Consider the following 16,977-nt stretch of genomic DNA (forward strand, 5'->3'; position numbering starts at 1 on the left):
GTTCCATTTTCAGCATATCTGCATAGAAAAGTCATTCTCCCCATCAATTTTTCTAGGTGGACAGATTTACAAACCAGAAGATTGTTAAGGAAAAAGAGACAATTCTTTGTCTTGGCTATTAATATATTTATCATTAAGGAACTTTTTTCAGAATGTGACCTATGTATATTCACTGATATTTGTGGTTACCAAATATTTAAAGGTATTTAAGGTTTAAAGGTATTCACTTAATATTAACTGCAAAATTTAAGGTTTAAAGGTATTCACTTAATATTAACTGCAAAATTTAAAGACAAATTTCCTTAAAAAAAAAGTAATCTCTAAGAAAGGGCAGTTGATGAAAAGCTGTAAAGCTGTTAATCTTTCTTCTCTATCTTTTGTTCTTCCAAAATCTTGCTACTGAAAGGAGTCAATATTTACCCAAGTTGTAGTGAAAAAAGACTGAGTAGCCAATAACCCATCTCACACCCAACTTAATGACAATCCAAATAACAGTTGACAGTGCTAAACTCTCATGTGAGTTGCACTAATAAGACAAATAATAATCCCTTTCAACTCCTTCTTTGCAGCTGTTACTAAATTGAATTTATTTTTTTCATAAATATATTTAAAATAAAATTATTTTTGGATGCCATTTATGTGCATAAAGAGTTTGGGCATCTTCAAAGAATAACATCCTTTGTAAAGATCAGTGATTTCATCTCTATTATTTAAAAAAAATTCAGTCATCTAAAAATGTTACACTCAGTAATTTGTTAGGAATGAAAGGAAGGAGCCAATAGTGAATCAGAGTTTTATGGCTGTGAGGGACAAAACTGCAATAATTGAAAATGAAAGGGTAGGAATCCAGGAGTTGATGAAGCCTTGGTAATTAAGCATAAAATTTCAGAGAGGGAAACAACAGTCGGTCCAAATCCAGAAATTTCTAGAAAAGAATTAACATCAAACTTGGGTACTTGTGAACTGTGTCTTATCTCTACATCCATGGTGGTTAATAAATGGAAGTGATTAATAAATGCTTGTTAAATAAATGTAATTTGTTTGAACTTAGACTCTTCATTGAGTTACACAGTAGCACTCAGGAAAAAGCAGTCATCAGTAAAATAAATATAACTGGTATAGAAGGCACTATCTGTACTTTGTGAAAATTGATGGACATTAGCCAGTATCTAAACTTGAATCATAATGCAGGCAAATACTTGCACTTATGATTAAAGAGTCCATTAGGGAAACTGTCTATCCACGGAGGTTATAAAACTCAGCATTGTTTAATAAAATTGTCCTAAGAAAGAAAAAGAATGATGATATAAAATGAAAAGGAATTGCTGCTAAATAAAGCATTTCTTTCTGAAAAGGACTGACAAGATTAACCATGATTAAAAAAAAAAACGTGCTGGAAATTTCCTAATTACGTATATTCCCTAACTATACTTAGAACAGCATAGGAAAACAAAAGTCCAATTATGAAATCACTAAAACATTTATAAATAAAATATTGATTTTATTAAGGTTAGGATACTTAATATTTGAAACAAACGACAGGATGCTTTAATGTTAAATGCAGTCAGTTCTGTTCTACCATCCTATTTTCATATTAAAATTTACTTAGCAATAGACCTTTGGAAAATCTATTCATTTTCTATCACAAGTTGACTCTGGAATGAAAGCTCATATTTAACAGACATTGTCAAGCCAATGGAATGTTAGGCATGAAATTCTATTTTCCCATTGGCTACTGTACTGATCATTAGTTTTGGGAAATTACCATTACCATAAACAGCAAGCCACAGTGTTCTGGAAAAAAGGAAAGGTTAAAATGTTAATAGAGCATACTTTTTTTCACTTATTCAAGTTTTGCTTAGCTAACAAGCTTAGATATAATCTCTGATACAGGTATTTCCTGTCAGTTAATAAGTGACTTGGGTTCTTCAACTCCCAAAGCTTATGATTAAGCAGCAGGAAACTCCCTCTCCCGTTATTAGTCCTGATACACAGTCCAGGATATCTGACTGTACGGAATGGGGGTGTTTAGCGTCATTGTGGAATGTCAAGAAGATGACTATAAAGTTAAAGGAACTCAGACACTGACTCTGTAAGCTTGTGCTACTCCTTTGATTGAAGTCATTTTGAAAACTTACCAATGGCTGAGCCCCACGAGCACATATCTGATGCTTTCCAGTAATCGTAAGGCTTGGAAAGGAGCTTTAAAGACCGTGTTAAAGAAAATATGAGGACTCCCAAGTATAACCCCTGGGCACGGGGACAGGAGACAAGAATTTTAGCCTACCAACTGCCTCGGTCACTTATGTTTTCTAAGCTTCAGTTTCCTGCCCTTTATAAAGTGAAAGGCGTGGCCTAAATTGGGATTCTCAAACATGAGTGCCTACCCAGGCCAAAGTCAATCTACCGGGGGCTGGCGTGGGGAGAGTAAGGAGGGTGCTAAGGGCCGAGGGGACCTGGAAAGCCCCTTCAAAGGGGGTGGTCACCACTTAGCTTAAGCTGCGTTGGTCAGGCAGAACCACTAGACTAGTGTTCATTTTTTGTTTATCAGAGAATCCAAACATTCATTTTTATGTGAAATCAAATTTTTTAATGTTGGAAATAAATCATTATTTAAAAGCATTGCGTGGAACAAATGTAAATAAATGAAAACAAATCAGTGCTGCCACCACCACCTATGTCTAAGGGCTAAATTAGCCCCGGTGGGACTGGTCTATTATCTCTGGCCCAGAAGATCTAGCAGGTCTTTTCCAGTATTGTCCAAAGTGTGTGCTTCAGAAAACTAGACCCTTTGATGTTTTTGGTCTAGTTTCAGGGGTTGGCAGATTTTCTCTTAAAGGGCCAGACAGTAAATGTTTTAGGATGGTGGGCCATGTCATCTCAGAGTCAACTCTGCAGTTGTAACACAGAGGCAGCCACAGGCAATAAAAAACCTCATGCGCATGCCTGTGTTCCAATAAAACTTTATTTACAAAAACATCCTCGTTTGCCAACCCCGGGTCTAGAGGATTTCTTAAAATAAGTTTAGGAATTCTTGTATACTACAGCCCTCACATTTTATTATATTAAGGTACCGAAGAAGCATTGCAGGGAAGAAACCTTATTTTGTTTAATACAAATACCACGCTAATACCTGGGAAAGCTAGTGTTTTGGCCAGCAGTGCTTTCTGGGCAGAAGAGACAGCTCTTGGACCTTTGTACTCCTCATCTGGGCAAGAAGTGACTCGCCTACTCTAGTACTACATCTCATCTTCTAGTCCTGCTTATTCTGAAAGACAGTCTAAGAGAACACAGTTCTAAAACTGAACTTTCTGACTTCAATTCCTGGCTTGGCCACTTATTAATTAAATGACCTTGGATAAGTTACTTAATCTCTTTCTGCAAAATGGGATTAATAACAAAACTTACATCATGGGATCTATGTTGTAGGAAATAAGTTACCATGCATAAAGCACTTAAAACAGTACCTAGAACATAATATATATTCAATTTAAGTATAATTTAAGTATTTTGCCATTATTAATATGACTAGCCAAATCCTTTTTTCTTTTTTTTCTTTTGGCTGTCATAGTCCTCAAATATTCACCCACAGGAATGCAAATATTAAATAGTCTGTATTATGAGTTTTTAATAATGGCCAAGGATATGATGAAAACAGGTCCCTAGACTAAAGATAATCACCTCGAACGTAGGAAGTACACCACTGTCCTCTCCTCACTGTTCCCATGCCACACCAAACACACACACTTGATATTCTCAGTTTCCTTGCTGAGTGAAAGACTTCTCAGGAGTCCCTGAAGGTTGTTCTCTGTAGCTAATCTCAGAATGAGAGGATGCTGGGAACACCACTAACTCTTACAAAGTTCCAGGGTCTCCTGGAACAGGGTTGTGGTTTACCCTCTTTCCAACAACCCACAAGGAAACACCTCTCAAACGACATCACGTAACTGCCTCCCACCATCTGCAGGAGCACCAGAGACCACACGGAGAGATGAGTGGCCCACAGAGGGGTAGGTGACAGGAGTCCACCAGGCTGGAAGGGCAAACGCAGGTCAGGGAAACAGGGCAGGTGACCTCAGGTCTTCACAGTGGGTCCTACTTTGTTGAAAGTATTGGGAATGAAGCTCTGATAGAATTCCCTCCAAAGTCACATACAAATGACTTTTGAATATTAGGCCCCTTCTTTCCCTCCTTTATTGACAGTTATCTCTGTGACTAAAAAAAATATACATTATCAACACCTTAGATTTAGTCATATGACATTCAAAATTGATAATGAAATTTATACTTTTTATATTTGACTCAGTCCTACAGTAAAATAAGGACTTCCAGAGTTGACTTATGTACACAGAGAATAACTGATAGAAGTTTATTTTCATATAATTTTTGTAACATAGAATTATTTCCCTAAATATTTTGCAGTTAGCTACTCAGAATAATATCACATTTAAAGTCTCCCAAAGAGCAACCAAAAAGACAAGAGTATTTTTAACAAACAACAAATGCTCATTTTCAAATAAATGGAGAAAAAAGTTAAAGAAAATTGATAGTTCCTGATTATCAAGATTTTCCATAAAATGGACAATCTTTAATATTGGCTAAGTAAATACCATTCTTTTAGGTGGTGGTTGTTTAAGTAATGCTATGGAAATTTCATTCTAGGATGACAAAGGTCAGCTTTTCACTGTATCATCTTCATGATTAAAAACAGTAACTTATTAATTTCTTTTGTTTTAGTCCTGGGGTTAACATTTCTATCTGAGACACAATAATTGTACACAATTGTTTATATTAGGTATAAACCACTTGATATTTTATGATATAGGAAAAACTTAAAAATGGTAGGACTAAAGCTTTGATTGAATATGTATGGCTGGTAATCACACACATATACGTGTGTCTATATAATTTCTTGTTGACAAACATATTCATAGAACAATGAAAAAAAAAAAAAGAGTGACTATGCCACAGACTTACCACAGCTGAGGTTGCTTTCAGCTTTCAGAGCTAGGGTTGGGATATTCCAAAAGTCATTTTGCCAGTCTACCACATTCCCTTTCACATTGCAGCTGAGGTTGAAGAGGATTTTGGAATTCATGGCAAAATTCCAAAGTCGAAAGTTATAAATGTCCCCTTTTAGAGAGGCAATTTCATTTTGATTGGAGCCCAGCAACAATTTCCCATTCCCAGGAATAACTTTACTAATGGTAGAATCGCATGAAACTGCTCCATAGTTTCTTTTGAAATTTACACCAACGTATCCCAAAGAATTATTCCAAACGATGCAGAGCTGCTCAAAGCTTTCTGTGAAAATGTCTTCCTTATCTTTTACAGGTAACGCACTGTTTAGTAAGCATTTGGAGCCAGAAATAGATAGAAAGTAGCCATTCTTGGTCTTTCCGAAACTGAGCAATTGTGTGAAGGATGCATCTGAGTAGGAGAAAGCTGTCCATTCGTTGTCTTCCTTGCCAATTTTGGTTGCTTCAAAGCAGAGTGTGAAAGCTCTGAGCTCTGGAATAGAGACACTTTTTGCAAGAGATACCTGGTAAGTATCTAGCATCTGGGGTAAAATGACCTTTTGATTCCTTAAGGACACGGCAACTAGGACAAAACACAGTAACAGATAAAGCCTGTTAACGTCAGACATGGACTAATGAGATGCAAAATGTCTGATACAGCCAACCCCTCCACACTCTCTACTAATTGGCTTTTACTCACCCTTCGTCCCACACTCTCCTCTTTCTCTGTCCACCACTCTCTTTCACCAACCCAGTACCTTATACCAATAACAATAAGAAACCCCACCCATTTTAACTCTAATCACGGTTGGCTCTCACACCTAAACCTTCCAATTATAGCTGTCAAGGTGACAGGTTTTTTCTTTTTTTAAATCCCTGATCTGGGGGGGGGGGAATTAAAGAACCTACTGGTTTCAAGAAAGTTCTGTTTATACATTATGATTTTCAAAACTATGTTTCTTTTCAAATAATTTCTAAACATAATAGCCAATAGTTCCATTTTTCATTAACTTTCACCCTTCCCAGACATTCCTGTGCTACCCTTTCCCTTCAGACACCCCATATCCTACTTCTCTTCCCCATCACCAGGTTATTTTAGGATCAAAGGCAAAGACAATTCCACTGAGGAGAGGGAGTCGGGTAAAAAAACAAACAAAAATGGCACTTTAAGCTATATTTCTTTTACGTCTGGGCGTGTGAGCTAGTTTCTGAGGGACAGTAAGAGCAGTGGTTAAAGGGCAGACAGTGGAGCTCCCTGCCCAGCTCTCCCACACAGTGCCCTGTGACCTTGGGCATGCACTCTACTTTAGCCCCCTTGTCTATAAAACAAAGGGAAAGGCACCTATTATACAGGTGGGCAGTAAGAACTGAATAAGTTAATACCCTCAAAGCACTGGAGCAGTATCTGTGTCATAGTCGATATACAGCTATTACTGATTACTAATAGAGATGACTATAATTATGTACATGATAAATTCAAAATAAAAATGCTTTAGCCTAGTCCTTCTGTGACATATGTAAAATTATTAAGTAACACAATGGATTTAGCTCTGTGCTAATATTATAGATATTGTGAAACATTATGTACTGATTGGAGAGAGAAGTAGCTCTCCCCAAAAATACTGTTCAGTACTGGCTTCACATGAATACTAGTTTGAATATATTTTAACACATACCAAGAATAGCTCTATAGTAATAACATCATTTTAATATAAATATTCTAGTCAAAAATTCATGATGGAATCTAATAAAATGATGATTTTTTAGTCTACTTCTTATATATAAAGCAGTTTATAGGTCTACTTACCCAAAGGGATACTTATACAATATGAACCCAGTATTCTACATGCATTGTTAAAATAAGAAGGCTGGAAGGAAATATGTCCATCAACATTTTATTAGTGGTTATGGCTGGGTGGTAGATGTACAGGTAATTCTAATTTGCTTTTCTTTTTTAATTTTCAAATTTCCTACAGTATCTTATAACCTTAAAACATTATTTGAAAAATTAAAGCATGTGTGTTTCAATTAACCACACATATATCTAATGTCAGTCACAAACAGTAAATAAAGCTGAAACCAAAAACACAATTTGTAATAATAATGGTCAGAGCGGTGCCTTTCTCTTTTGTTTCTTTTTTTGATACGTAACACCTACTTAAGCAGCTCAGAAGGAAAAAAAAATTATAACTAAATCTCACAGTCTCAAAGCTTGAGTTTTCCTTAAGCGAAGACTGGCTTGGAGAGAATGAGATTATTTAAATGTTCTGATATGCCAGAATCCAGGAAATATGTCTGATAAGAATATATTTCTTTCCTTCAATTCGCCATTTTCAAGGGGCTTTCCTCAGGCTCTGCTGTTTATTAGCTTCAGTTATACATAGCTCTTTTTACATTTTAATTTATATGTTTATTTCCTACATTTGTCCCCCTAGTTCCTGAAAAGGGCAACATCTTTAAAGCCTAAAATAAAAGGATTTCTAAATAAGAATGTTTTAAATGTTTGATGGAGAGATGTTAGAATTACAGATTCAGTTATTAGCTGTGGGATATCTACAGGGTCTTTCAAGCAGCCTTTAAATGTTCTGTATATAAACAATATAAAAGAATTCAGCTCTACTGTAACCAGATTTTGGATCTGGTAACTATATCACTAATGAGAACGTTCAGAGAACACTAACAGATTCTTGCACTTAAATTCTAATCCTAATCATTCACATTCACATAAAAGAGCATAACTGTCTTCTGGTCCTCGTGTTTACTGTAGAGCATGCTAAATGAAACCAGAAGGTTGGCGCTGCCTTTGGTTTACATACCTCTGATGTAGCTGGCATTGAAACCTTTCTTCTGGATGCTAAAGTCACTTGAAAAGGACACATGCATCTCATTCGCACTTGAGTTAAATGATAGGCCTTTGGCAGTTGCTCCACAAAATTTAGTCTGGCTCTCTCCATTATCAAGGGATAATGAGTCATAAATGCAATTGGGAGCTTCTTCAATGTCGAAGTCATTAAACGTTATCTGAATGATATAGCCCGCGGGGGCTCGGAGGGTCCACATGCAAGCCTGGCTGTTGGGGTAGTCGTTAGGGTAGCACGGAGAAGTAAAGGTCCCAGAAGGGTTGGAGAGGACGACCCTGCAGTTGGCACATCCCCACGCTGCTGGCCAGACAAAAGAGAGACAGAGAGAAGGGCTGGGATCAGAGGCGTGCAATTACCCAAGAGTACCACACAATGGGGACAATCAAACGGTAAACATTTTAAAATACCAAAACATAATCATCAACATTAAAAGGAAGACGAAACCATCTCAAGAAGGAAAAGGAAAACCAAAAGAGCAACAAAAAGTAAAAGAAAAATACAAAATTTTAGAGCACTGATTTTTTAAACTGGGGGCTCATAAATGCTGAGAATCTGATAAGAGTCAGGGGAACTCCCTCCAGTAAAGTGTACGGGGGCCACTGCCCTTGGCATACAATTTCAGGGAGTACATGAGGCCTCAGGAGGCAACACTGGATTTCACACAGGTACACTGACTCAGATTAAGAATCTCTACTCTACAGGCTAACTGAGCTGGGGTGGAGGGGATCTTATAGAACCATAAATGTAGAACAATATTACAAACCATGGAAGAGAAACAGTTAGGAAATGAATGTTTAAAGAGAAAGCTAGCTACCAGTACAAAAAATTCAACAAGTTATCTTCTGGCAGATTGTATTTTTTTCTAAAATTCAAAGAAACAGCATCACCTTGTATGTGTGAAGCACTTATAGTTTTGGGTTTTTTTAAATTTATTTATTTTATTTATTTTATTTTTGGCTGCGTTGGGTCTTCATTGCTGCATGTGGGCTTTCTCTAGTTGCAGCGAGCAGGGGCTACTCTCCACTGTGGTGCGCGGGTTTCTCATTTCAGTGACTTCTCTTGTTGTGGAGCACAGGGTCCAGGCGCACAGGCTTCAGTAGTTGTGGCTCGCAGGCTCAGTAGTTGTGGCTCGAGCGTTCTAGAGCGCAGGCTCAGTAGTTGTGGCGCACGGGCTTAGTTGCTCTACTGCATGTGGGATCTTCCCGGACCAGGGCTTGAACCCGTGTCCCCTGCATTGGCAGGTGGATTCTTAACCACTGCGCCACCAGGGAAGCCCAGTACTTATAGTTTTGAAAAATACTTTCACTTCTGCCGCTTGTTTATTTTAGTTGGTAATTATATACCTGTGTGATTATCTTATTTATTCATTCATTCAGTGAATATTTATTGAGTGCCTGCTACATGCCAGGCACTATTCTAAATAGTATATACCAATGAGCAGGAAAGACAAAGTCTCTGTCTGAATAATTCTTACACTTCAGTTTTGGACCCAAAGATAAACAAACAATAATGTAATGACAGATGATAATAAGAGGTAGGAAGAAAAGTAAAGCAATCAATTATTTCTCAAGTAGTATTTATCCAGGGCCTGGTCACCAGCTGGATCCAGAAACCAAGGTCTACTGTCTTTCTATTTAGTGATTCTTTTGAAATTAATATTCATGTTGCTTTTAAACATTTGTATAAATGTAGGCAGCAATGTCATTTATCCAACATTCTGGATAAATAAACTGTCATAAAACTGACACACTTTCTAACAGTAAAAGACTTCTACCATGTTAATGGAACTCACTCTCAACTTACTGTGTTCTTCCCTCTTTTACTGGGTTGAGTAGAATGAATATGCAATGACTTTTCTTGAAAACGGTAGTTAGTACAAGTACTACTGATTCTTCCATGATGCAGTGATATATTCAAGCATTTAGATGTGTTATGCTGCTCAAGTTAGGTTTTTCTTTTTTCCTTTCCCTGCTGCCACCTTGTGTTATGCAGGGGTTTGCTTTGCCAACTCTGCTCCCCAACCATTCTTTCTAACTTGCCCTCCCTCTGGCTCTTTCTACCTAAGTCTCCAACATCTTTTACAGGGCTGAGGATAGACAGAGAAAACAATCTATGGTCATCAAGTGTTAGCCAAATGCCTTCTCTTATCCATCCCTGGGGCACTGTGCTCCTCTCCTTGTAGCAGGATTCAGAGCAGCTGGGTCAATTCCATGTGTGAGGTTATTTTGTTTATCGTCTGATCCTCCCACTATTCTCCAGGCTCAACAAGCAGAGGGTACGTACTGTCATAGTCACCGTCTTACCCCTCAGGACCTCGCAGCACCCCCGCCACATGGGAGACCTTTGATAAAATTTGTTAAATTTATGAACAAATAAATGAGTCACTTAAATGAAAGAAAACACACCTAAATTAAAGAATGACTAAGTACAGTATATGAAACTAAGTCAACCAAAGTCTAAGTCCAAAAAAAAAGGCTGAGTGCATAAGGTCTGCAAAGATATCTCTTTGGATGGGGTTTCGGGGTTCTTTCTTCCGATGGTTTCACTCACAGCAAGAGACTGAGATGAGCGGGGCCTGCCTCTCTGACACGTTTAGCTTTCTGTTACTGTACCTTGGGCTCAGGAGAGAGAACTAATCCTAGTAGATTAACAGTAATGTACCCAGTGAAAGGCACTGGAGATTATAAAAGGAAAAAAGAAAGGAAAATAAGATACAGTCTCTGTGTCATCCCAACACGCATGCACGCAGCATCATTTCTCTAAAATGAGATGCTATCCCCTACATCCAAGACCCAACGAACGTTCATTGTTGTCTTTATCATGATACATTATTTTTGCCAAATTCTTCCCTAGAGCTAATGAAAGGCATAAAAACAAGTCGATCTGACTGACCACACTGACCAGGTAGTCTTGAATAAATTAATTTCTCTGTACCTCAGCTTCACCACTTTATACTGGTGGTAATAAAAGTGCCCACCACCCATGGTTATAGGGAGGACTAGATAGATTAATACTGGAAGGTCCTGGAAACTGTACTGGCCACAGAGTTAGCACTATTTAAATGTTGGCTATTATTAATCATTACTATAACAAAATCTGTGCATCAATAATTTAAGACAGAAAAAGTAGCACCCCACCTTAACAGAATCGCTTTTTCCCTTAGGCACTCATTGTGATAGAAAAGAGAAAGAGAAGACACCCATAATAATCACTTAAAAAGCACTCAAAGCATTCTTCTATGTGATTCTCATCTGCAGTAGCTAAACCGAATTTAGAGATAATGCTACCAAATAGCGATTATCTTAATTGGATGAAATGTCAATTAAACTAGGCACAGTATCATCGTGTTCATTATATTTATAGATCACAGTAAAGGGCTTTCACATAGATTATCTCACTTGGCATCATAACAACCCTGGGAATTAGCACCTCCTCCCTCTTCAGATGACATGAATAAGACTATTAAAGATTATATAACTTGTCCAAAGTTACATATCTAATTGATAGCAGGACCAAGGTTCAAACCAGCTCTTTTGAATATAAGTCTAGTGTTTTTCTAGAGGAGGAAAAAAGTTGCCAAGATTAAACAAAAGACACAGCAAAGTGATGAGCCCAAGTCTTGTTTTAAGAGACAATGCTTTTTAATGGGCAATTTCATAGTTAAACATACGAAATTAAGTGTAAACATATGTTTACACTCAAACTTAGTGTAATCACCCTAAAATTGATATATTTTAAGAAACTAATTTTGAAGTATTTTAGTAAAGAATGTTAGCGAGTCTGAAATGTAGTGCTTTGGATTTGTCCACTTGGAGCAATCAAATGTCACTGCTAATTGATTCCTACACAGTGAGCCAGTTCATGAAGAAATTAATTTGTTCTCTCTTAAAGGTGGGGCTACTTAAAAAGATGGCTACTGAAGTAGCCACTGAATGAGGGCTTGGTAAAACCAGAGTTAACATTTTCTAAAAGCGAGCCAACTCAAAACATCTGGCTCAAGTTGTTCTCAAAGGCAGATATAATAACATATTCACACTCATAATTTATAAAAGCAGTTTTCAGGTAATCTAAACAAACAAACCAAATTCCACCCTCGGTTCTTGCCTATGCTTGCAATGCTGAGTAATAATTTACTTCTGCATATTTTCACAAAACTTTATTCTTCAAAGAAACTCAAATCTGAAATGGAAAACCTCCCAGTTATGCCAAAGGCTATCTCAATTTATAAAGAACACTTAGATTTAGATTTAATGGAACCATTATCTCATTTTTTTTAAATCTGAGATTTGGATTCTTACTCCACCTTTGCTGTAAGTACTTCTCTATAAATCAAATACTATGTGCTTTAAAATCTAAGACAGGAGTATCAGATCCTAAGAGATAAACAGAAAGAGATTAATTTTAGCAGCTTTCAACACAGATCTGTAGACAAAATAACTGATTTTCCTATACTGTGTTAAGTGGTGAAGAAATGAATGCACTTAAATCTTTTTTTTTCTTTTAATTTAAATGTGTGTAAAACTGCCACTAATAAATTTGTTGTAAAACCTGGCCGGTGAAAAAAATATCTCCCAAAAATTTCCTTTCAGTTGCCTATTCAGTTGGCATCTGTTCAAAGTCACTGTTTGAATTACCTATGTGAATCTATTAAATTCTAATCAATGAGTTGCTTAAAAAGGTTTAAAATATTTAGTAGCCTCGGTGGTTTCTGAAGATTAAGCCTCAGGGCAGCAACTGAGAGCTCCAGGATCAGCCTGATGCCTTAATCATTACCAAGCCAGGACAGCCACACACCATTTCTCCAGATCAAGTGAAATGCTGCCAGATATAACATCACTGAAATGTAAAATATAAATAATACTTTAGATGCTGGCATGCGTTAAATGACTGATAATACACAGAACTGAATGACTTCATCAAAGTAAGTATTTAAATTTAAGTGATTTCAGGCCTCTATGCATATTTTTTCAGGATGGCAAGGACTCGGAAAGCAATCTGGCTGTGACATCTGCGTTTCTGTTAATGTGACAGACTTGGCAAGCATTCCTGCGCTCCCTCACCACTCCTCTTCAAGCTCTGCACTCAAAGACAGCATTGCCGTCCAGGGGAAAGTCACTCTTTCACCAAGGTTACCTTGGCCATTCCATTCTCCTGCTAGAACTCTCAGCAGCCAAGGAAGGATATCTGTTTGCTCTCAAACTCCTCCTAAAACACTGGCTTCCCCAGGGTTAACCAGAAAATTGTCTGATTTCCCTCTGTGATGTTTCAACCTCAAAATGTTCTTTGGAAGCACCATGAATATGAAGGTACCGCAATGACTTAGGTCTGAGTTCAAAAGTGTACCACTCTACTCGAATGAGTTCAGTTAAGTCTGGCCTTGCTAGAAAACTAACAAAAAGTTGAAATGAAGGTTTCTTGGTGAGGCACCATTAAGCTTGACAATTTTTTGAAGCTCCAAAGAGATCCATATGCACCACACCCTCAAACACATTTCTGTCTTCTGTAATATTGTTAATGCTTAAACTTTGAATCCTGTCTTTCCATAATCACCTTGGCATGAGAACATTCCATATGTAACTGCAAAAGGTAATACGTTTGGGAGATCCAAACAAGTCAACTGTTGTAAATCCCTCTAGAGTCAGCTTATTATGTAGATATATATCCTTGCAAGATATATATCCCTTGCACGTGCATGCATTTGCACACACACCCACACACATTCTCATGGGAAACTATTCTCTCTTAAGTAATGGTTGAGTTTTTCTCCAGCTGTTAAAAACAAAACAACAACAATCTAAGGGCAATGCACAATCTGAAACAGTCTACAGCTGCCTGGCCTATCACTTAATCTACCTTCTGGTTAATACATTCAGGTCTCTTATACCCTCCTTTCCTGCACTGTAAACCCCTAACTCTGTATTAATCTAGCCATGGACCTTCTTGCTCTCTAATGCATAGACTTCTGAGCACTGTTGAAAGAATTCTCAAAATCATGCAGATTATTTATACTAAAGAGGCTTCCAATTTGATCTCACTCATGCTCTGTAACATTTGATGCCTCTGAACACTCCCTGATTCTCAGTCTCTCCACTCGGTTCCTACCGTCTCCTTGTTCTCCTCCTGCCTTTCCCTCTGCCCTCTCTGAGCTTACCTCTGCTCTACTGGCCCTTACAATCCTTGCAGTTCAAAGTATGGGCCTCAGACCAGCAGCAGCAGCAGCAGCTGGGAGCTCGTTAGACAAGTGGAATCACCCAGGCCTTCTAAACAAAATCTGTATTTTAACAAGATTTTCTGGTGATTTGCAAGCACATTAAAACCTGAAAAGCACTCCTTTAAGTAACAACATACTGCAGAAGCTATTCACAATCTCCATGCGTGCACGTGCTCCCAGGAAGATCTGCCTCTCCTACATCTCTGGCAGTTGTATTTGTCCCATGACCCCAGGGGAGGACCCCTGACCTGAAGGGAACCAAATCATGGGCTTGGCTACTCAGTCAGATGCCCTCTCTTTGAAGTTAGAGGCACGGATAATTTATTCAGAAAACGATGAACAACAGAATGACAAAGTTATATAAACTCAAAGGTAGCAGCTTCCTTGGCCACTTGCAAACAAAGACACTGATGGGCAGACGGAGAAAAGAGAAAGAGAAAAAATGTAAGAACAGAGAGATGAGAGAAAAGCAGAACTTTGAAGAGCAGAGACTTTAATTCTAGACATGCCATGTCACCAACGAAGGAGCTGTTCTTTGTGGCTTCTCCTTGGATTCTATGACAAGAACTCTTATACCTACTGTGCCACCTCTGTTGATCCTGCATTATGGATTTCTGATCCTTAAAACCAAGTCTGCCCCAAGCCACTCCTTTATGGGGCTCTCCTCTCTCTTCAGCTCTTCTCCCCCCATGTTCATTCTCTCTGGGTGATCTCATCTAAACATAGGTCTCCATTATGTCCAAATGCTGACGACATACATGTTCTAGTGCACACCACACCCGCACTCGAGAATGTCTACTCAACATCCCCACTTGGATATCTCATAGATCCCTCAATCCAAACATCTTTCCTCAAACCATTTATCCATGTTATAAGTGTTAGTTGTAAGAAAATCATCCAAGCTAGGACTCTGAATATCCCTTCTCTCTTTCTTCTTCCACACCCCTTAAAATAGTTTGTCAAGGGCCATGACCATATATGATTTTATTCATGGTTTTTCATTTATCCCCTTCTCTCATTCCCATGGCTACTTAGTTTAAGCTTCTTGTCTTTTCTCTCCTGGAAAAAAGCTCAGTAACTAGTCTTTTTGTCAATAGTCTTGTCACCTCCAATTCATCCTCCCCATCACTACAAGAAATATCTGTGAAAATGCAAATGCAAGTACAAAAATGTTTTCTCAGAGAAAACCATAATTCAAAAAGACACATGCACCCCAGTGTTCACTGCAGCACTATTTACGATAGCCAGGTCATGGAAGCAACCTAAATGTCCACTGACAGATGAATGGATAAAGATGTAATATATATATATACAATGGAATATTACTCAGCCATAAAAAAGAATGAAATTGGGTCATTTGCAGAGATGTGGATGGAACTAGAGACTGTCATACAGAGTGAAGCAAGTCAGAAAGAGAAAAACAAATGTATATTAACACATATATGTGGGATCTAGAAAAATGATACAGGTGAACAGGTTTGCAAGGCAGAAATAGAGACACAAACGTAGAGAACAAACGTATGGACACCAAGGGGGGAAAGCGGGGTGGGGAGTGGCATGAATTGGGAAATTAGAATTGACATATATACACTCATATGTATAAAATAGATAACTAACTAAAAAATAAAATTAAAAAATATATTACACCCTGTAGCTAGCATTCTTTCACTCTTTCTAATTTAAACACAAATAAAAACAAAATGAGAAAGAAGAATTGAAAAAATAAAAAAATAAAATGTTTTCTCTAACTTGAAATCTTCTCTGAAATCCAACAAGACAAGCTTCTTTGAATGACACATATAGCGCTCCATATTTGTCCTGTTCACCCTTTCTAACTCATCTCTCACCATCTCCCCATAACCATCCACTCAGTAAATACTTATTAAGCATCTATGTGCCTGGCACTGTGCTGGGCACTAGGAATGCAGTTGTGGGCAAGATACAATCCCTGACATGATGGAACGTAGAGATTACTACAAATACAGATAAATAAGTAGATTGTGATAATACAATGTGAAAATTGCTCTAATGGAGCAGGTAGATGAGTGCAATAACCAATGTTTAGATTTCGTAGAAACAGAGCCATTCCTAACAGATGAGGAAGAAACTGAGACCTGAATATGCAGCAGAGAAGTGGGCCAGTGAAGAAGGGAAGCAGAGGAGAAAAAGAAAAGAGGGTTCTGTGCAGTAGGGTCAGCGGTTTGCAAAGGCTTGCGGGTGAGAGAGAGCAGAGATTGTTCCAGTAACTTAAGAGTTTAGTTTAGCTGAAGCAGAGTGTGCAAGGTGGGGAGAAACATGAGATAAAGATGGCAAGATAGGCAGAGATTAGATTCTACAGGATTTTGCAAGCCATGCTAAAAAAATTCTTTTTTAAATATAATAAAAGCAGTAGGGAAAATAAAAAGGTCTTAATTAGGGGAAAGTAAAATAATCAGATTTGTATATAGCAAATATTTTTTAAAACCTCACCCTTGTACACATAAACAACACAAAATTACCAGAACAAAGACTGCTGTAAGAATCACTGCAGCCTAACCCAAAGGGCTGACGGATGACAAGAAGAGAGACAAAAGACAGCAAACCATCCTGGCAGCTTGTTTGTGGAAAGAAAAAAGCAGTTACAGTGGTAAAGGAAGATTAATTCTACAAGGATTCAGTGAATCAAAGCCTAACTGTTGATGGGTAAGATAAAAAGGCAGCAAAGTGACCAAGGTAGCATTTATCGAAGATCTGTCTTACTTTGATGTAATATTACCCCTAAAAAAAAACTGAGGGAACTATAAAAAAATGTTCATTTTACTTGAGAATGTCACAGAAAGCCTTTCCATACGGACTATCTAGGCAGCATTGCAGGATAAAACTGGTTTATGTTAGCATTAATGAGAAA

At 37.8% G+C, this 16,977-nt stretch overlaps 1 protein-coding gene across 10 annotated transcripts in view; it reads right to left on the minus strand.

Annotated features, from left to right (window-relative positions):
• Positions 1-16,977, minus strand: part of ADGRG6 (adhesion G protein-coupled receptor G6) — a 134,031-nt gene that overhangs the window by 62,813 nt on the left and 54,241 nt on the right. For all 10 annotated transcript variants that reach the window (XM_036871050.1, XM_036871051.1, XM_036871052.1 and 7 more), the window contains 2 exons: positions 7,835-8,176; positions 4,978-5,601 (listed from right to left, as the gene is read on the minus strand). In XM_036871050.1, the coding sequence (XP_036726945.1) occupies positions 4,978-5,601; positions 7,835-8,176 (966 nt within the window). The remainder of the gene's footprint in view (positions 1-4,977; positions 5,602-7,834; positions 8,177-16,977) is intronic.

This window comes from Balaenoptera musculus, chromosome 12 (assembly GCF_009873245.2).
Source record: "Balaenoptera musculus isolate JJ_BM4_2016_0621 chromosome 12, mBalMus1.pri.v3, whole genome shotgun sequence".
NCBI lineage: Eukaryota > Metazoa > Chordata > Mammalia > Artiodactyla > Balaenopteridae > Balaenoptera > Balaenoptera musculus.